The 21,192-nt window shown below is 35.8% G+C and overlaps 1 protein-coding gene across 1 annotated transcript in view; it reads left to right on the top strand.

Moving 5' to 3' along the window:
• Positions 1-17,910, top strand: part of TRUB1 (TruB pseudouridine synthase family member 1) — a 41,278-nt gene extending 23,368 nt beyond the window's left edge. Inside the window, exons 4-8 of the mRNA XM_032879018.1 lie at positions 1,561-1,642; positions 12,329-12,401; positions 14,084-14,223; positions 16,260-16,316; positions 17,063-17,910. Of these exons, the coding sequence (XP_032734909.1) occupies positions 1,561-1,642; positions 12,329-12,401; positions 14,084-14,223; positions 16,260-16,316; positions 17,063-17,322 (612 nt within the window). The 3' untranslated portion in view covers positions 17,323-17,910. The remainder of the gene's footprint in view (positions 1-1,560; positions 1,643-12,328; positions 12,402-14,083; positions 14,224-16,259; positions 16,317-17,062) is intronic.
• The last annotated feature ends 3,282 nt before the right edge of the window (positions 17,911-21,192 follow it).

The raw sequence follows: 21,192 nt of genomic DNA, 5'->3' as shown, positions 1-21,192 counted from the left end.
GAGATCATGACCTGAGCTGAAGGCAGAGGCCCAACCCACTGAGCCACCCAGGCGCCCCACTAATGAAATTTTTAAAAGTTAATTCAAATACATTGGAACATTACCTCCTGTAGTCCATTGGGCTGTCTGGATTGCTTTGTTGGTTGAGTGTGCGACTATTGATTTTGGCTGAGGTCATGATTTCAGGGTCCTGGGATCAAGCCCCGTGTTGGGCTCTGCACTCAGCGCGGAACCTGCTGGAGAGTCTCTCTCTCTCCCTCTGTTCCTTCTCCTGCTCGTTCTTTCTTTCTCTCTCTTTCTAATGAAAAATCATAAACAAACTATTTTGAGCTATATAATAGAAGATGATTTCATCAATGGGTATGTAAGCTGGTATAAAATGCTTGTTTATGGGAATTTGAAGTTTTAATATTTTTCTCATTTTTGTCTCTGGTTCCTCCAATAGCCTAATAAGCTTGTCATTAATAAACTTAAGTTTCTGCAAAGTATTTTGAGCTTCCTCTTTAACAAATTGCCCACATAACTACAGATTATTTTCAGTGGGGATTATATTCCTTGCATTTTTCTCACTGTTTCATGAGATGTTCCAAGTAAAACTTGAATTTGACCAAAAGAGGGCAGTATAAAGAATATGTAATACACGGCACCTGCTTAGTCAGTTGAGCGTCGGACTCTTGATTTCAGCTTAGGCTGTGATCTCAGAGTCCTAGGACTAAGCCCCCACATCAAGCTGCACACTCAGCACTGGGGAGTATGCTTCTCTCCCTCTGCCCTCTCCCCACTTGTGTGCTCTCTCTCTCAAATAAATAAATCTTAAAAAAAAAAAAAAAGAATATGTAATGCAAGTGTGCCCTGAGGTGAGAAGTAAATAGGCCTCAGTTAACTATGAATGCTGTAATTCTTCACTTATGAATAAATGATCAGTTCTTAGAAGTGACTTTTTTCCTTTCAGAGAGCTCGAGAAGTAGCTATTTCTCTTCATTAAGAAAACTCATGTAATATTAAGTATACTACCCTTGCTGTACGAGTTTGGCCCATTTTCTACATATTTAGCGTTTGTTTATATATCTAATCAAGTTACTGAGCTTGGTTTTAGTGTTTCATATAAGAAGTAGTAAACGGATTTTATTTTTAAATTAATTTTAATTATATGTGTGGTAAAATTGTTGAGTCTTATGATGGCCATGTAGGGATTTATTGTACCATTCTCTCCACTCATAAGTATATTTGGAAATTTTTCCTTCAGAATCAAAACTGCCTAGTATAAAGCTAGTTTTAGAAATACGTTGGTAATAACTATGTTTATAAGCCATAATTGTCAATAAAATCAGGCTTTTCCTTGTCATGTTGGCTGGTGTGGGAAGTTTGTGAATACTCCTTAATTTATACAAGTGCTCCCCACATATCAAAAGTTAACAAAACAACTGCAGTCTTATTTTTGCTTTTAATTTAGTGTCAAGTTGGTAGTATTGGTGAAATTCTGTATAAAACTTTAAGACATACATAACAATTTTTCTTTACCTTATGACGTATTTTTCTCCCTTGCTTCTCTTCCTCTAGAGGTATATTGCCATTGGAGAACTGGGGAAAGCTACTGACACACTAGATTCTACTGGGAAAGTAACAGAAGAAAAACCTTATGGTATGATGTTCATCTAATGTGGTCACCTTTTTTAAGATTTAGAGAAAGTTTCTGTGAATTTAGACTTTTAAAATAAATGTCTTACTGGATATTACCAGTGATTATTACAGTTATTAGTACATTTCCTTGGGTTAATAGGATTGAAAGTTGTTGATCACATTTTTGCTTATTTCGTATGTTTGTTCATAAAGATTTATCATAATTGCCTCTTTTCCTGTAATCAATTTTTTTTTAACGTTCAGAGTTCTTCCAGATAATTCTCTAGCCAAACAAACATTTATAGCTAAGAATTAGGGATTTTACCGGTGTCTTGTCATTGTTTATTGACTTACTTTTTTACAACTATTTCTTAGCTTTTGAAACATACCAGGTTTAGGACTTTACAACTAATCATTTCCTCTGCTTTTGGAGTATATTAAAAAATATGACAGAGGGAAAGCTGTTTCTCTGGAAGTAAAACAGAACTCACTGGGGCCCACCTTCATTTCCCTGCCATTCCTTTTACTACTTTGAGTGAGGATAGATAAGTGAAATGGTTTCCTAGCAACTCTCAGGGTGTGAGGCTCTTCCTAATACAGTGGTTGCCATTCTGTATGGTTGGCTCACCTATGTTATTATGTCATCAAATTGTGAATTATTTATAGGCTTTCTGGTTGTTGTTGGTTTGTTTGTTTGTTTGTTTGTTTGTTTTTGCCTATGTTTAATGTTACCTCTTTTTAATTTAGCCAGTCCAGCATCTGGCTTTCCTGTTTTTGTGTTGAGCATCCTTAATATATATTACATACCAACCTTCGTCTTGGCCTTGTTTGCTTCACTTGTCTTGTTAACATTTATATGTAACTTAGTATCTTACTTGATTAATCAAACAACATAATCAAAAGATAAATCACTGATTTATGTTGAGTTAAAAAGAGATAGAGGTTGAATTATCTTTGAAATTATTGTTATTAGGAAATAATAGCAGACCCTCACTTAATAGAAACCCAACCATAATTTTCAGCAGGAAGCTTTTAAGGGATTAAAGAGGCATAGGACAATAGGAGGATGTCTGAGATTTCCAGAGTATACTAAAGTATATGCCAGTACCTACATAATCAGAAGAATGGTGAGGAAGTAAAATTGGTAAGACTTCTTGATGGGATGGGGTAGTAAGGGCATTGTCAACCATGATCTAGGTTTCTAGGTTTTAAAGTTGGTTACATGATGATACAATTCATTGAGTAGGGGATACTTGAAGAAGACCAAGGTGATGAAAATGCAGTTGACCCTTGAACAGGACAAGTTTGTCTTGTGTGGGTCCACTTATACATGGGGAGTCTTAAATGCAGGACAGTACTGTAAATGTGTTTTCCTTATGATTTCCTTTTTTTTTTTTTTTTAAGATTTTATTTAGAGAGAGAGTGCTGTGAGCAGAGAGGAGGAGCAGAAGGAGAAAGAGAATCTCATGTAGACTCCATGCTGGGTGTGGAGCCTTACACAGGGCTGATCTCATGACTCTGAGATCATGACCTGAGGCGAAATCAAGAGTCGGTTGCTTAACCAACTGAGCCTCCCAAGTGCCCCTTCCTTATGATTTTCTTAGTAACATCTTTATCTAGCTGACTTTATGCTAAGAATATTGTATATAATATATGTAATATACAAAACATGCGTTAGTCAGCTGTGTATGTTGTTGGGAAGGCATTCAGTTAGCAGCGGGCTATTAGTAGTTAAATTTGGGGGGAGTCAAAAGTTATACATGGATTTTTGACTTCATGGGGGTTCCATGCCCCTTAACTCCTGTGTTGTTCAAGAGTCAACTGTACTTAAACATTCCCTTCCTGCCTGCCCTTAAGCATTTTGGAATTTTAAAAAACCCTATTTTGTATTGTACAATTTGTAACCTTCCTTACTTACTTTAAAGGAAACTTACTTTGTTAAAATCATCTCATTATATGTTGAAATAAGTCATGGAGAAACCAAGTAACTTTCTTCAGACTGGAAAGGGAGACTTCCCTATTGTTTCTTGAATAGTACTTATAGTCCCAGAAAAGGAAAGCTCAGAGAATTTTGCTTATTGACGTGAGTTTTTTATGTGGTTTAAGTAAATTAGCAAATGTCTGTCATCGATTTAAGCTGCCAAAGCAGGTACCAAGGGGAAAATAAATAAGTATGAGACCTAACCTGTGTCCTTAAGGAGCTTCTGTTTAATGAAAATCTAGGACCCATGTTCTCAACCCTCTGAGACTCAGTACTGAGACCTGTAACCAATATTTTATAATGCCTTCCTTACTCTCTTGAACTAAAATTCAGAGATACTCTCCCCTACCTACATGTTAGGAAAGAAGTCAATATGATACAATAAACAGAATATAAAGAAGAAATAAAAGTAATTTATAATAAGCTAGGTATGTTGCTCTGTAAATGCACAGCTATTACTGCACTAAGAGTTGTAATGAACTAGTCAGATGTTGATACAAATATGAATGCCGTAAGTATAAAGGCAGACTGATACAGGTATGTTGTATTGATGACTCAGTAATGGAAAATTCAGTATATGAAAAACAGTACAAAAAATACTTTGTGTTTAAGTGGAAAACAGACTTAGATTCTAGCCTCAGGTGATTATAAACAGGCTTTCGTCCACATAAGTATCTGGCAGACATCCAGAAGTTACGTGGTGCACAGAACACTGGATCGTGCTGTCCCATCTGCATATTGTAGGATATCCAGCATTCCTGGTCCTCAGCTATGAAATGCTGCTGATGCTGCCGCCCCACCCGATCACTGTAACGATTAAAAAAAAAAAAAAAAAAAAAAAAAAAAAAAAGCAGTTCTTAATTGACGCGTTGAGGACAACTGACAGGGGGAAGGCAACTAAGGCGGGATGCAGTAAATGGCAAATGGCTGCTTTTCCATCATTTTTGTTCTATCTGGACAAATACTGTTTTTAACCATTGTTTCAGATCCCTGAAAGCTTAGAAGAGTAAGAAGACAAGTCTGACTCAGTAGACTGAAAACTCAAACCATAGTAATAAGACCCTTCCTTTTATTCTCTTTCATGGAACCTTCCTTTATCCCTAAATAGCTTTTCACCATTTATAAATACACATTTGCATGTTAATCCGTAAGCTATGCGGCTGAGACCATGTCTCTTTCAGTCCTTACTATATTCTTGGTGTCCAGGACCATGTGTGGCGTATAGGATAAAGCATAGAACATGATTAAATAAGCAGGCAGTAGATAAGCATGGCAGAGATGACTGCAGCTAAGTCACACAAAAGGCAAATTTTCTTCCTACCTTCTGCGGCGCTTTCCTCACCCACGTCTGGGTGTTAAGTCTCAGGCACAGTTGCTGGCGTCTCTGAGGGCACTTGGCTTTGATGTGCTCATCTGCCCTTTGCTGAGCTCAGGACACGAGGGCCGTGGTGGCGTCCCAGGCTGTCTCAGATGTGGGCCAAGTTTCTGGGAAGGCCGGACTGCTTCTGTGATAAGAATAGGTTTTTCTATCTCTCTTGTGGCTTTTTTATTGAGAGGCCAGAAATGTGAAAGGAAAGTGGTATCTCGTGCTAATCCTCTGGTCTAAACCCTGCAACTCCCTGATCCCAAGACAGGATTTAGCAAGGTCTTTTCGAGTGGATGTAGCTGATCTGTCTAATGGGAGAGGCTCCTCTTGGACCGTGCTTGGCTGCCCACACTTCTCGGAGGAAGCTGATGAGTTGAATTGGGTCTCAGGTTGTGATTTAAACAAATAGGGCACACACTCTAGTAGGGCTGCTGTGTACCCTGGCATTGGTCATCTTACGGTGCCTTTTCGTTTGTGTTTAAACCTTTTTATTATGAAGTGTTACACAAATAAAGACAAGTGAATGAAGCTTAAATTTACAGCTCAGTGAACTATCACAAAGCAAACCTCCCTGCAGCTCCCGGTCTAGTCATCAAATAGAAAATTCTTAGAGACGTCTTTCAAGCCCCATTCCATATAACATTCTTCTGTCGATACACATTTGGGCTGACCCTGGTTTGAGGCTTTATGAATAAAGCTGCTATGTGTGTTTTGTACCTGTTTTTGGTAGACACATGTACTCATTTCTCTTGGCTATGCCCCCAGGTGGAATTGCTGGGTCACAGGATAATCCTGCTGTACTGGGAATTGTCAGGTTTTCAAAATAATTGTATAACTGCGTTTTTACCACCAGTAAATGACTTTCCCTTGCTTGGACAACACATCGTATTAACAGTGTTAATAATGTTGGCTGTTCTGATGTGTGTAGTGGTATTTCATTGTGATTCTCATTTGATTTATAATGAGATTCAGCACTTTCTCATCGGTGCTTTGGCTTCTTAGTCATATTCTTTTCTGTATTGTCCAGGTCTCTTGCCTCTTCTTTTGTTTTTGTTTTTTTCTTTCTGTATTGAGTTGCCTTTTTAAAAATAATGATTTGTACAAGATCTTTGTATACTCTGGGTATATGCTCTTTTGCTGTATGTCTTATGGATATTTTCTCCTATTCTGTGGCTTATCTTTTACCTCTCTTTAACCTACTGAGCCACTCAGGCACCCCTATCTTTTACCTCTCTTAATTGTGTCTTGGAAAACAGAAGTTTTTAGTTTTAATTTAGTCCACTTAATCAACTCTTTTCCTTTGTAATCAGTCCAGTCGTTTTGGTATCTAGTTAAAAAAATATGGGGCGCCTGGGTGGCTCAGTGGGTTAAAGCCTCTGCCTTCGGCTCAGGTCATGATCTCAGGGTCCTGGGATCGAGCCCTGCATCGGGCTCTCTGCTAGGCAGGGAGCCTGCTTCCCCCTCTTTCTCTGCCTGCCTCTCTGCCTACTTGTGATCTCTCTCTCTGTGTCAAATAAATAAATTAAAATCTTTAAAAAAAAATAATTTCCTACCCCAAAAGTATGAAGATATTTTCTTATATTCTCGAAGTTTTGGTGCTTTGCCTTTCACATTACATCTGCAATCCACCCTTTTTTCTACCCCCACCCTGTATGGGTATTCTGTATGGCCCAGCACTTTTCCCTGTTGCATTGTCTCCTTGGTCACGACTCAAGCACCTTATAGATACGGGTTTGTTTGGAATTTATTTTGTCACTCTGGTCTCTCTGTTCTTATGGTAACACCAAACACCAAACTATCTTAATTGCTATAGTTTTAGAATAGATCTTGGTATCTGAAAGAGCAAGTCTTTCTGTTTTTTTAAAGATTTTCTCTATTGGTTTTTTTATAGCGTTCTTGTCAGAGTAAGGAAGTTGCTTTCTGTACCTAATTTACTGCTTTTTTGTTACTTAGTTTGTTTTAAGTAAGCTTTACCCCCAACGTGTGGCCTGAACTCAAAACTCTGAGATCAAGAGTCACGTTCTCTGCTGACTAAGCCAGCAGGGCACTCCCAACTGTTGTATTTTTTTAAAAATCATGAGTAGACATTGAATTTTATCAAATACTTTTTCTGTATCTGTTGATTTTTCTCCTTATTCACATATTAAACTAACTTTACATTTCTAGAATAAGCCCAAATTGACCACGATATGTTATCCTTTATATAAATTGTTGGATTTAGTTTGTCAATATTTAATGTAGGATTTTTGCATCTTTGTCTCTGAGTGAAGATTACCCTCTATTTTTCTTCCTATTAATGTCCTTGACTGGTTTTGATATCAAAGTTATGCCGACTTCATAAAATGGGATGGGGAGTATTCTCATCTCTTTTTTTAATGTCTAGAATTTGTGTAGATTGGTATTATTTCTTTTTCTAATACTTGGTAGAATTTACTGGTAGACATCTTGAGTTTTCTTTGTTAGGAAGGTTTTTAGTAATGGATTGGCCTTCTTTATTAAATATCAAACAATATTTTTTATTTCTTGTGTCATTTTAGGTAATTTTTACCCTAGGAATTGGTTCATCTAAATTTTCAAACTTATTAGTATAAAGTTGTTTATACTATTTCTTTATGACCTTTCTTTTTATTTTGAAATAACATCAAACCTATTTTTGTCATTTTCAGTATGTAGATCTTTCATGTCTTTTGTATGTGAAACCCTAAGTCCTTCATATTTTTTGATGCTATCACAAGTTGAATTTTAAAAATTTCACTTTCTAATAATTCATTCCTAGTATAGAGAAAAGGAGTTAACTTTTCAATATTGGTCTTATGTCTTTCAGCTTCGCTAGACTCACTAATTCGAGTCACTTTTGTGTAGATTCCTTGTTAGGGGGACATCTAAAGTAGACATTTTTCTGGGTCTAAATGAGCCCTACTTCTCAGACTTGGCTTCTCTGAGGTCTCAGATGCCCTGGGTATTCAGCCAAGTTTCTTCATTCTGGATGGTTGTAAGAACCACCTTGTAAGAGCTTTGACAGTGGTTCTTTGGTTAATTTTGTGGCAACTCACTGTATTATGTGCAGCTTGGAATGTAGTCAGTATCTAGTTGACCCCTGTAGACATCTCTTTCTCTGTGTGGTTCTCTCAAATTCCAGCTGCTGCTGCTTCCCCAAACTCTTGATTTTTATTCAGTGAGATTGCTAAATTCCTTGGTTTTTGTCTTCTTGAAGGGAAGAATTCTGTTGAGAGACCTGAGAGAGAATTAAAGCAGCAAAGGTTTTATTTAGCAAAGGGGAAGTATCCTCCAGAAATGTAGCAAAAAGGGTTGCTCTAAGGCCGATAGGCTGGTCTCTGGGTGGAGACTAGGGGGGTCCACCACCCTCTTTTCTCCCCCACTGCTCATGTCTGTCTATCTCCCTACTCTAGCAAGATCACAGTTCTCTTATTCCCCTCCTTGCACCATGGCTCAGAAAGCATCTCCAAGTGAAAGCAAGTGAACCTCAGAAGGGCCTCACCTGTTTCTTTCCCTTCTCTTAGGGATTATAATCTTTGCTGTCTATTGTCTAATGTTCGAAAACAGTTGTGTGTTATATATTTTTTTCCAGTTAAGTAGTTGCTTATAGTGGTAATGCTTGTCTGGTACCATTTAACTCTACCATGGCTGAATATTGCTTTTAACTCCATAGTTCATTTAAGTACCAGCTATCATGATATGAGTAGAGTCAACACATTTTAAGCAAATAATAATGTGTGATGTGATCTTGCATATATTAATTTTATGAGAATGACTTTTTAAAATTAATTTCAAATGAATACTGGCACACTGATGAATTATTAGTCCCTAAGAAAAGAATACTTACCCTAGTCCTATGACATTTTTATCATACCCATCTTCTTTTATCAAATATAATTTTTTTGATTGTTATTGGATATAATCGCTTTAGAGATTTTATTCTCCACTTCTTTTAAATCCTTTGTAGGTAAAATCTGTATTTTTTTTTTAAGATTATTTATTTATTGAGAGAGAGAGAAAACACAAGTGTGGGGAGGGCCACAAGGAGAGAGAATCTAGACAGGCTCCTCACTGAGCATAGGATAGGGCACAATATGGAGCTTGATCTCACAACTGTGAGATCACGACCTGAGTCAAGACCAAGAGTTGGGCGCTTAACTGACTGAGCTCACCCAGGTGTGCCTTGAGTCTTTATTCTTATTATTAATTATTATTTGGATTGTACTAATACCAGTTTTAGAGATAGCCAGCATGGTTCACACATACTCATATAGTGAATATAATAATCATATGTTAAAAAATAATCATGTTTTATTCTACTGTATCATGTTCACTTTTATTGCAAAACAACTTGCTACATAGGCTTTCTGTATGGTGATTCAAACATCAGATGAATGATTGGCCTCGGTGACTTTTAAATGCCCTTTGACTTTGACATTCTGTCACTGCTCAGCTAATTCAGCAGGAATGTCTTGAGTGCCGCCATAATTGTGTACATTACATAAGAAGAACTGCCTTTGCTTTTAAGGAGTTTAGAGTTTCATTGGCAAGATAATACCTGCATACATATAGTAGGTAATAATTAAAAATTGAGTATGATTGAGACACCTGGGTGGCTCAGTTTTGTCTTCTGCTCAGGTCATGATCCCAGGGTCCTAGGATTGAGTCCCACTTCAAGCTCCCTGCTCAGCAGGGAGCCTGCTTCTCCCTCTGCCAGCTGCTCGCTCTCTCTGACAAATAAATAAACAAAATCTTTAATAAAAAAACATTGTGTATGAATAATTGCAGAATGAACAGCACAAACCAGAAATGCCTGAGATGTTAAGTCGGAGAAAGATCTTGGCAGAAGTAGAATGACAAAGAGCACATCTTATCATCTTGTGTTGGGGAGTGTCAGTAAAGGAGAGCCACCCAAGCAGGAATAGGAGTATACGTTGGCAGGAATGTTAGTAAAGAGACCAGCCTAGCAGAAGTAGAAAGCGTTTGGTCTTGTTTTGAAAAGGTATTGCTAAGTTATGAAGTTTTGCAGTGTTCTCAGCAATGACATATCTTTAGCAGTGGTCCCCTTGGAGGTAGCATTGGCTGTCTGATTTGGAAGTTTTGCATCACTAAGGTGCCACCAGTAATTGTTTTAATGCTTCAGTAGAGTGAAAATTTTTCATGGAAAAAACTCACCATATCATGAGCTACATCTGTTTGAAAAACAGTATGAAGAGAACATCCATCTGAGATCTGTCTTCATAGACCACTAGATGTTGGAGAAATTCTCTTTGGGTTCTGTAGATCTTCTCTGTTTGAGACTAGTAGATTCTAGTCTTTTGTTTGTGTTTAACTTGAGGATCCAGGTCACCCTGAGGTAAAGATTCTTGTGTTGATATTGAAACCGGAATCCAGTATTCCATGCTCTTTTAATCTCTGTTCTGGTTTTACAACGATAACTCAAAGCACATTATTTTTGAAAATATTTTTTAATAAAATCAAATGTAGCATGTATGTATTAGACTAAAAAGTTTAAATAAATTTCCTACAAAGGGAGAAAGAAGCTCTATAGGGGCACCTGGGTGGCTCAGTTGGTTAAGCATCTGCCCTCAGATTATGATCTCAGGGTCCTGGGATAGAGCCCCATGTCAGGGCTCTCTGCTCAGTGGCTAGTCTGCCTTTCCCTTGCCCTCTGATCTTCATCCCAACTTGTGCTGTCTGTCTCAAATAAATAAATAAAATCTTTTAAAAAAAGTATAATTTTTTTCCATTGACTATAACCTAAACAAATTATAGAATATTTCTATAATTATTGAGTATGAAATATGTATATAGTCATCTATATGTATGAAAATCCCAAATACTGAATTTCAGTGTGTTATAGTTTTCACTTGTTAAAATCATAGAACTGTACTTTAATATTATAGTGATAGTATTTTTTAATTAATATAGTTAAAAATAGTCTGTTGAAAAGAGTATTAAATAGAAGCTGAAAATGCGACTAACAGAAACTGAAAGCTTTATGTCTCCATTCAAATTTTCTAAAATCATTGTTTTAAAAATGCTTAGTAATCATATCTTTGCTATGTACATTCTTTTTTTGCACTGGCTTATTTTTTAAAATCAGACTCCTGGGAGTGTTTGTTTAAAAGAACAGAGAAATTCTAAGCAGTGAAGGGACAGAAGGAGACAAGTAAATACAACTTTACTTGGGGACAGAATCGAATGTGAATGTGTCAGTCTTATGCCATACGACAGAGCAGTTTTGAAATCTAGCAGGTGAAATTTTTAATGTGGTTAATACTTAATAATCTTTTTTTAATACTGCATTAAGTTGTTTATCGTATTTGATGCCTGGAGAAACTTAAGCAACTTATATAAGATGTTATTTTTAAGTAATCCCTACACCCAAGGTGGCCTTGAACTCAACCCCAAGATCAAGAGTCACACACTCCACCAACTGAGCTAGCCAGGTACAACCCCTTTCAAAAAAAATTTTTTAACTAAAAAGTTTAATTGATTTTTTGTAAGATTTTTAAATTATTATTTATTTATTTGACAGACAGAGATCACAAGTAGGCAGAGAGGCAGGCAGAGAGAGAGTAGGAAGCAGACTCCCTGCCAAGCAGAGAGTCCAACGCGGGACCCTAGGATCATGACCCGAGGCTGAAGGCAGAGGCTTTAACCTACTGAGCCACCCAGGCGCCCCTAATTGATTTATTTTTTAATTGCAGTGTAGCTGACATTCAATATTATGTTAGTTTCAGGTGGAAAACAGATATTCACTGGTTACCATATGTCACCATACAAAGTTACCACAATATTATTGGCTATATTCTCTATGCTGTACTTTTCATTCTCAGAATTTACTTAGTTTACAACTGGCAGCCTGTACCTCTTAATCCCGATCACCTGTTTTACCCATCACCACTTACCATGATGAGCACTAGGTAATGTATATTTTTCAGATCACCACGTTGTACACCTGAATTATACTTCAATTTAAGGAAAAAAAAGGACTTACCTGTATTTCTCTACTTACTTTCTGATCTCATTTTTTAATATGACAGTATTGTTTCTATAGCTAATGCAACATTTTCTCGTCTTCTAAAGGCTATAGTAAGAACCAACTAAATGTAACAAGGTGACTGGATCAGTTTTGGAGAAAAAATTGAAGCGAAAGAAATTTAGTCTTAATATTACACAATACAAGACTTTCTCCTCCTTTTATCTCATTAATATGTATTTTATTCATCTAAACAAGGTAGAATTTGGCATACAAATTCAATTTTTAATTGAATATCCAGAACTTTCAGTGTTGTGAAAACAGCATGTATATTTCTGTGGTTGTTATAGTATTCCATTTTTTATTCATTTTTTTGCAGATAAAATAACACAAGAAGATATTGAAGGCATTCTACAGAAATTTACTGGGAATATAATGCAAGTACCTCCCCTGTAAGTTCAGTTATTGAATTTGGATAAATGTTTAATTTTTATTTTTCAGTGATTAATATCACTTTAATGAGAAAAAAAGGGGGGCTTTTTATGTATCATGAGGCACCTTTTAATCTGACATAACATATGATCAAGTAAAGGTGAGCCTGATTTAGACAAGTTACAGAGCTTCCAGCACTCTCTGAGGTAGTGGAATGTGGTTTCCTCTGTCTCTGGGTGTTGCCACAGCCTGACATCGATGCTATTCCAGAGTTTATCGGTCTTTCTGATTCCATCTGTATACCTCAGGGCAGTTCTGGAGTGCAGAGATGCCGGTTTTCCCAGAGTTGCTGTGAAGGGACCAGTCCAGGAGAGTACTGGTCTCAGCTATGATTCATAGTCCAGTTAGTACTTTTTTTCAAGTGTGGGGACCATTCTTTTAGGCCCAGAATCCGCTTCACAAATCTCTGCAACAGATGAAACAGATGAGAGTTATAATATATTAAAAGTACAAGAATAGGGTCACCTGGGTGGTTCAGTGGGTTAAGCCTCTGCTTTTGGCTCAGGTCATGATCCCAGGGTCTTGAAATCGAGCCTCGCATCGGGCTCTCTGCTCAGTGGGGAGCCTGCTTCCTCCTCTCTTTCTCTCTCTGCCTGCCTCTCCACCTACTTGAGATCTCTGTCAAATAAATAAATAAAATCTTTTAAAAAAAAAGTATAAGAATATTGAGTACCACTTAACCATATTTTTTGTGCACATTACCATTTCAAGCGAATTGCTTTTTATTTTAAAAAAATGGCTGAATCATGTGTCTGGAGGTGACTGACAGTTCTTTTAGAATTTAATATTTTATTTATACATATATTATTTATATATAAAAATTAATTAATTTATATAGTAGGCTCTGTGCCCAGCATGGAGCCCAATGTGGGGCTTGAACTCCACGACCCTGAGATCAAGACCTGAGCTGAATACTTAACTGACTAACCCACCCAGGCATCCCTAGAATTTTGTATTTATGTTTTACTTTAATATCTTGATTTTTTTTCAAGAACACTGAAATATCTATAGGGAAATGTGTCTTCATAATTTTGCGTCAAATGAAGGTTTTAAAAATTGTGCAAGCTATGAATAAATGTTATTTTTTAATCATTATTGTTAACATGCACATTTATATCTATTTATAAGAGCAGTTTTAGAAATTTTTTCTCTGTTGATTATTCCAAGTATTTTGTGATCTAATAAAATTTTATCACACAAAGCTTAAGATCTATTAAGTCGATTTGCATTTTAGAAATATTTTATTAAATTTTATGTGAAAATGAATATTATTGTAATGGAAGTTGTTTAAAGGAAATACAGTAGAGAATACTGTGACCAGAGTCCTCGTGCCCTTAACCCAGACCAGGACCAGTGAACACATGATCAGACCATCTCCAGAGAGAAGGTTAAAGTGTAAAATTGATAGTACTGTTCACTGGGAGCAGACTGAGCTTAGCTTTAAAGCTATTTAGGAACTCCGTCTCTGGCGCCATCATGGAGTAGATTAGAAGAAAAAAATAGTTCATGTCCTAGAAAGATTCAATTTAAGGGCTTCTGGTCCTCCTTTCTTTCCATGCTGTAATGTGGAGTTATTCTCTGTCATTCTATCTTAACCTTTTCTCTCTCCTTCACTCCCTCTCTTCCTCTCTTATCTTGCAAGCTATTCTGCATTAAAGAAAGATGGACAGAGACTTTCAACCTTAATGAAGAGAGGTGAAGTAGTAGAAGCAAAACCCGCCAGGCCTGTTACCGTATACAGTCTCTCCCTTCAAAAATTCCAGCCACCATTTTTCACATTAGGTAAGGTGGGAAATTTGAAATCACTTGTAGTTACATGTACCTTTATTCTGCATTTGGCTACTTTTGGGTAATTTAATTTAATTTAATCCTAGGAATTGGAGATTTTTAAAAATTTGATTTTAAGTAAGGTTAGGATTTATTAATACCTATTTAATGAAAAAACTGATAGCTACATGGAAGTTTAGAAATACTTTTCTAAATAGGCTGAGTTTTTTATATATCATACTGTCTTCTGAAGTTGGAAGTAACATACCTTTGATCTCTAATGGCAAAGCGTAGATAAGGGGTATATGCTTTCAAAATTTTATATTTTGTGTTTTATTTTCTTATGGATGCTTGTTCCCCCATTTTGGCTAGTACCTGGTAGTTTACATTCAGTTTTAAAATTTAAATTACCCTTATAAAACAAAGCATTTTCAGTTTTTGGACAAGAAATTCTAAGAGCGGAGTGATTATTTCTTCCCTTTCTATGTTACCTGCAAGTTACTGCTAAGGATCCTGACGATATGGAAATAATGGGTAAGGCAAAAATGTATTCTTGGACATGCAGTAAACTTTAATTCAGGTTATTAATTTGAATTTATCTACAAATCTATATTTGAAATAAATTTAAAAATCAAAAAGTTTGTCTCTGTGGTTTGGAAATTTTATGATCTCCTAGTTGCAGAAAGTAGTAGCTCAAGTCATGAACATGTATTTGAACTGTGAAGAATTAAAAGCTGTAGTTTTTCTAAATTAGGCTTCCTTAAACTGATCCTGCTCTTAATTTCACAATGCCTACTAAATAGAATTCCCTTTAGAAATAATTTCCTAAAACTTTTTTTCCCCTAACTTCAGTTGCTTTGACATTCTACTTAATGTATATAAAGTTCCTATGGAATGTGGTCTTTGTACAGTCAAAAAATTAAGTCACTTCTTTCCTTTTAGTGTCCTGACTCTAAAATGTTTAACAAATAATGAGAAAAATATACTAAAAAATATTTCATTCCATGAAAATGCAGTAGCTGTGTTGGCACAGTAGATATTATCTCTGAAGGGAAGAGAAATTGGAATTTTTCTGATTGCATTTAAGTCGTAAATACCTATTTTTTCACTTGAAGGTTATGGTAAGGCCCCAAAGAGCTATCTTTTCACCAAAGTCAAATACAGTGCAAGAATGTTTATATACCTGCTTTGATCCCAGTGGTCATTTTTTATCTCATCCATGGCCCCCAGCCTTGAGCTGATGGGGGGAAAAAGAATTAAAATCCCCACGTAGTGAGTTCTGGTTAATTCCCGCAAGTGGCTTTTTTTTTATGTGATAAGACTATAAGCAGCAGGAGTATAGTTCTTTTTTGTGGAAATTCAGGATATCTTGTGGATGAATAAAAATAATCCAGAGTCTTGCTCTTAACCAGTAAATGTGTAATATTCTGTGTGAAGATGTTTAGATATGCATTCATTCTGGAACATTGTGTAATTTTAGTTATTTTATGATTTCTTTAGGAATATTTCCAAGAGAACATTTAAATAGACTGAGCTCTCAATGTAGTGTATTTTCCCAAACATAATTACTGTCCCTGATAAGGGATTTTGTTTGATGTATTTGTTGAGTGTGTAAATCTGAAAATATCATAAAAATCTACAGCTCTTGATAGCAAAGCTGAGATGTCCAACTATTTAAAACCAATTAAGTGAACAAGGTGTACAAATCTGAAAATATTTTTTATATGTACAGCTCATAATAGCAAAGCTGAGATTTCCAAACTATTTAAAACCTATTAAATGAACAAGGCTGTAATATTAACGTTGGTGTGACTTGCCAGTTAATTTAAAATGTGTTCATGAGTTTCTGCTGTTTGCTTTCTCTACGCTCCGACTTTTCAATCTCACAAACACATATGCTATTGGATGAATAATTTATGTTTTAGCACATAAATATTTTATCACTCGATTGTTTGCATAGTGCATTTTTACATTTGTTTGGGGCATCATTTCTATGTAAAGTGGATTTCATAGGAGGTTAGCAATTTACCATGTCACTGTTAACATTCCAGATGTTGAATGTGGAGGAGGTTTTTATATCAGAAGCTTGGTCAGTGACATTGGCAAAGGTAAGCATAAAGATGAATTATGAATTATCATTTAGAGAGTAATATTCTTTTTTGATGGGAAGAGGGAATTTTCTATTTTTCATATCTCTGAGTGCTGGCCTTAGGGAACTGTACTCTTGCTGCCTTCAGCTTCAGAAGCACTGAAGGTTTATGGCGTACAATTATCAGCGTACCAGCTGCCGTGAAATGCTTGTAATAGAAGAGAAAGAGAGGAGCAGGAGATGAAGATGGGAATAATCAGTGTAAGAACCAACATTATTTCAGATATATTTTAACGCAAAGGGATAAGATGAAAAGATTTCTCCTTCTAAAAGGTACTTTCATTGATATAAGTAAAAAAAAAATTTTAAAACCGGAAGCCACAGTCTTGCAAACAGCTAGAAGGCTGCAATTCCAGCTCTGCCATTTGCTGGCAGCTGTGGCACTGGACAGGCCAGATTACCTCATCTGCAGATGAGAGGAATGGTTACCTCATGGGCTTGCTTCATGGCTAAATAAGAAAAGTATGTGCCAGTTCCTCGCAGACTGTAAAGCAGTGCTAAGGTGAGTTACTAAATATTATTTTGCTATTTTATCATTTGTTAATCTCAAAGCTCTTGGTTCTTAGATTAGATTATTACAGTTTTACATGTGGGATGGTTTGGAGAGGTTTGAATCAAGATCTTCTGTCATTTGAACCTCATCATGACTATGAAATACTGAATCATTTCCCCTGTGGATTTTCTTTTCCCCTTTTGTTGCTGTAGAACTCTCTTCCTGTGCCAATGTCCTAGAGCTCACCCGAACCAAACAGGGACCATTTACACTAGAAGAGCATGCCCTTCCCGAAGACAAATGGACGATTGATGACATTGCACAGTCTCTGGAACATTGCTCATCACTTCTCCCAGCAGAGCTGGCACTTAAGAAATCGAAACCTGAGGAGTCTAATGAACAGGTTTTGAGCTGTGAATCTATAACTCTGAGTGAGACAAAGGGAGAAGATGATGTAATTAAGACATCTTAAGATTGGTTTGGGATTGTCATCATTTCTTGGTTGACATTTGAATCCTGTGTGCAGAATGACAAGCTACGTGCAAAAGACAACTATTTCTCCCCCCGTCCCCTGCATGATTTTTTTGTGTGTGAAGAAAAACGTCCATCATTTACAGTTCCTGTCGTGTACACTTTATCTGCTCATTATAAATAGGCTTGCGGTTCGTTGTTCGGTTCTTTGCTTTACTATGAAGTGTTCTTTTAGGATGTTACTATGTTGTTAGATTGGATTCAGGAAAATCAAATCTTCTAATTTTGATCTTTCTTCAAAGTCTTTTCCCAGAAAAAGTTGAGCACATACTCTAATCAAAGAAAAAGGAAACTCGAGCTACGTGTCTCTTTGGTGTCACAAAAGTGTATGTAAATTAGTGTTACTTTGACTTTATTTTGGCTTTCTAGTGGCTCTGTTGTATTGAATTCCTTATGTTTGAAAAGGCCATTATTTAACTCATGTTTTGAAGTTTACAGTTATTGAGAACATTTATTTGATAAGGCTGTACTACCCTGGTAATAGGTATGTTTGTTTAGATCTCAGAAACTAATAAACTTTTATAATAAATATTTGTAACTAGATTATTGCTGCTACCACTAACAGAATGTAAATAGGAGACTAAAGATTTAATTAGATTCACCTCTACTATGAGTGCAAAGGACAGCCCTGTGGCTTATATTTTGGCAGCCGTGTGATCTTTTCCTGATGAATTCATCAAGATTGTAAACCAGCCTGTACCAAGTTATTAAGTAGCATAATTTTTTAAAAGTAAGCTAAAGAATGTGTCTTCAGTTTAGAATTTCTTTTCTTTATTTTTTAGTATTTATACCTATACCTATACAGGGCATGAATCCCCATGACACTGGTTTTTGGTTTTTCTTTTCTTTTTTTTTTTTTTTTAGTTTGCTGTTTCAAATTACATTTGTAGATGTTGAGGTAGCTGCTCTGAATTTCTGGTTACTCTCTTCTGCTCTAAATATTTTAAAAACAGCTATTCTCATTTTCTTTTTCTTTTTAAAGATCATATTCATTTATTTATTTGAGAGGGAGAGAGAGCGTTCAAGCACAAGACGGGGAAGACAGAGGGAGAAGCAGTCTCCCTGCTCATCCCCGATGTGATGCGGGGCTCCATCCCAGGACCCTGGGACCACGACCTGATCCGAAGGTAGATGCTCAACCAACTGAGCCACCGAGGCGCCTCTCAGACATTTTCCTTCAAATAGCTTACTGAAGTTCCGGGTCCGTTTTTAACATAATTTTAAAAACATAGTCATGTTATAAAATAGCAAATTTCATATATAATGAGTGCTTTATATTTTTGTTATGGGAAAGCAATATATTATGTGGCTTTAGAGATGTCCAAATCCTGTTTCACTGATTCAGATAAATATAGTTTCTAAAGGAAGAATAGTTGGAAATTTCATAAATAGGAGTTTCTAGGTTTTTATGGAATGCTTTTCTTTTTAAAGTTGTCGCAACCACTAACTCAGAAATTTAAACATGTAAACTAATGTGATTTTATTTGTAGTTAGTCTAATATAAATTCAATATAAGAAGTTACATGTCTCAGCAGAGCATTTTCGTCATATTGGCAATTGGTATTTTATTTATTTATTTTTATTTATTTATTTTTTTAAGTAGGCTCCATGCTGGGAGCGGGGTAGGCTCCAATACGGGGCTTGAACTCACAACCCTGAGATCAAGACCTGAGCTGAGGTCGAAAGTTCACTGACTGAGTCACCCAGGTACCCCGCAGCAATGTATTTCAAATGAAAATATTAAAACTAATTCTAAGTATGTACAACACACAAAACTATAGGGAACAGAGTTTGCTCTCCTGATGCAGTAACGTAAGATACCAAACACAAAAGGTTATAAGTTGAAAGTTTACAATTTTACTTACTCACGTCTCGTGCCCTGCCGTCCGTATCAGCCGCAGGTGGCGGTGTTGGCCTCCGGCCTGCTGGAACCACGGGGCTTCCAGGATTTCTTTCCGCAGTGCCCACTAAGGTCAAAAAGAGGAAAATTCCAGTTTTAGAGAACGATGGGGATTTGTGTCCTCTTTCTCGACTTAAAAACTAACATGTCATTTACTAGTGAAGAGTAGAGATTATATCTTTTTTTATACTGAAAATACTGAAGGAAGTTTTGCCAAATGGAAAAATGACCAACGGGTCCTCACCATCCTGATGCAGTGACCTCAGAGCTTTAATTTTGTATTCCTGTTACCCTGTTTTTTTGTTGATGTGATCACAGTCTTGATACCTAGATTTTCTAATTGACTATTTTTTCATTTCATGATAATCAGACTCTATTTGTATTTAGTTTTTATTAATCATATTACTTCGTATTGAGTTTATTTAAGCCATTTCCTTATTGCTGCACACTTACTTTCCCAATTTTATTAGGATCAATTCCTGGGAATGGGATTATTAAGTGGAATAATAAGAACAGTTTTATGGCTCTTAATATGTTTGCCTTATTACTTTCCCAATGAGTTACAACATTTTACAGTGGCACCATTTGAGTATATCAGTTCATTAAAAGTTTACAGCTTTGGATAGGGGTTTTATATATATTGTTGCTAATTTAGTAGGTATAAAAGTTCAGAATTGCTCTTATTTGCTTTTTTGTGACTTTTTCGTATACTCTGTTCATTTTAGAAATAAATGTCTTAATGGTTTATACATTTGTATGAGTTATTTATGTAGTAAATACTTGGTAGAAGTATTTTCATGGCCTGTTGTCTTTTTAATTTTCATTTTATTTTTCATTTTTCCTGTATTTGCTAATTAATTTTAGTAACTATTCCCCTTATGTAGTTGTCAAATTTATGATATAAATAGTTAAAATTTTTTAACTTTAAAATATTCTTAACTGTCATAAACAGCTGAAACTGATCAAGGTCCTCTGAAAGGTTCAAGACTCATCGATAAATTCGTTTTCTTCTGAGAGTCTAGCATTTACGTACCAGCTGTTTTGTTTTTTTTCATTATGTAGTTCTAGGTCTAAAGTTTAGTGATATGATAAAGTTGTTTTGCTTTTAAGTAAAAGGACTTCCTGAAAATGTTTCAACCTGGAACATACCAAAGTACTTAATTTTTACACTTTAGATTTTTTTATTTCTGAAAAATATTTTGTCTTAGAAGTCATCAAAGGTGGTCCTAGGATTATTTTACTTATGATTTTAAAATTTTTGAACTTTAGAATAATACAGATTTTACTCTCTGCTAATTCAAAGTGATAAAATTTGAATAAGGGCTAAACTCACATTTTCCTATACTGACTAAATCTTTTCTTCTTAAATACTTGAATTAATACAAGCTATTAATCCATCATCAGAAATGATTAATTTTGTAAAATAAAATAAAGAGTGCTTTATATCAGGTCTTCAGTACATTTTATACTCCTGACCAGTTTGAAATTTGTATCAGACTTACAGTGGGCACTTAGAGGTTCATTTCGATTGTGAGTTGTTCTATTTCAAAGGAAGAAAGTAATTTACCTTCTGTCATTATGTATATAATAGAGAAAATCTAATTCAAAAAGCACTCTAAAATGTTGAAAAATTTAAATAGGAGGCTATAATAGTTTATGTATTGAAATCATTGTGATGGCCTTTGTGATGGTCAAATCTGTAGAAGACTTGTCTTAAAACTATTTCTTTACACTATGTGTGGGCAGCCCTGGTCTGGCCTAATCATTAAGTATCATTCGTTAAATACTTATTATGTGGTGTTTGAATCAGTAATGCCTTCGTATTTTCAGTTTGAGTTAAATCCTATGAATGGGAATATTTCGGATTGCTGTTGTAAATGGTGATACCAGCAGGAAAGTTAAAGTCAGAAA

The sequence above is a fragment of the Lontra canadensis genome, unplaced genomic scaffold (genome assembly GCF_010015895.1).
Source record: "Lontra canadensis isolate GAN:19392208 unplaced genomic scaffold, GSC_riverotter_1.0 scaffold3, whole genome shotgun sequence".
Classification (NCBI taxonomy): Eukaryota; Metazoa; Chordata; class Mammalia; order Carnivora; family Mustelidae; genus Lontra; species Lontra canadensis.
Note: the sequence above shows the minus strand (reverse complement) of the source record. Positions and strands in the feature narration are given on the sequence as shown.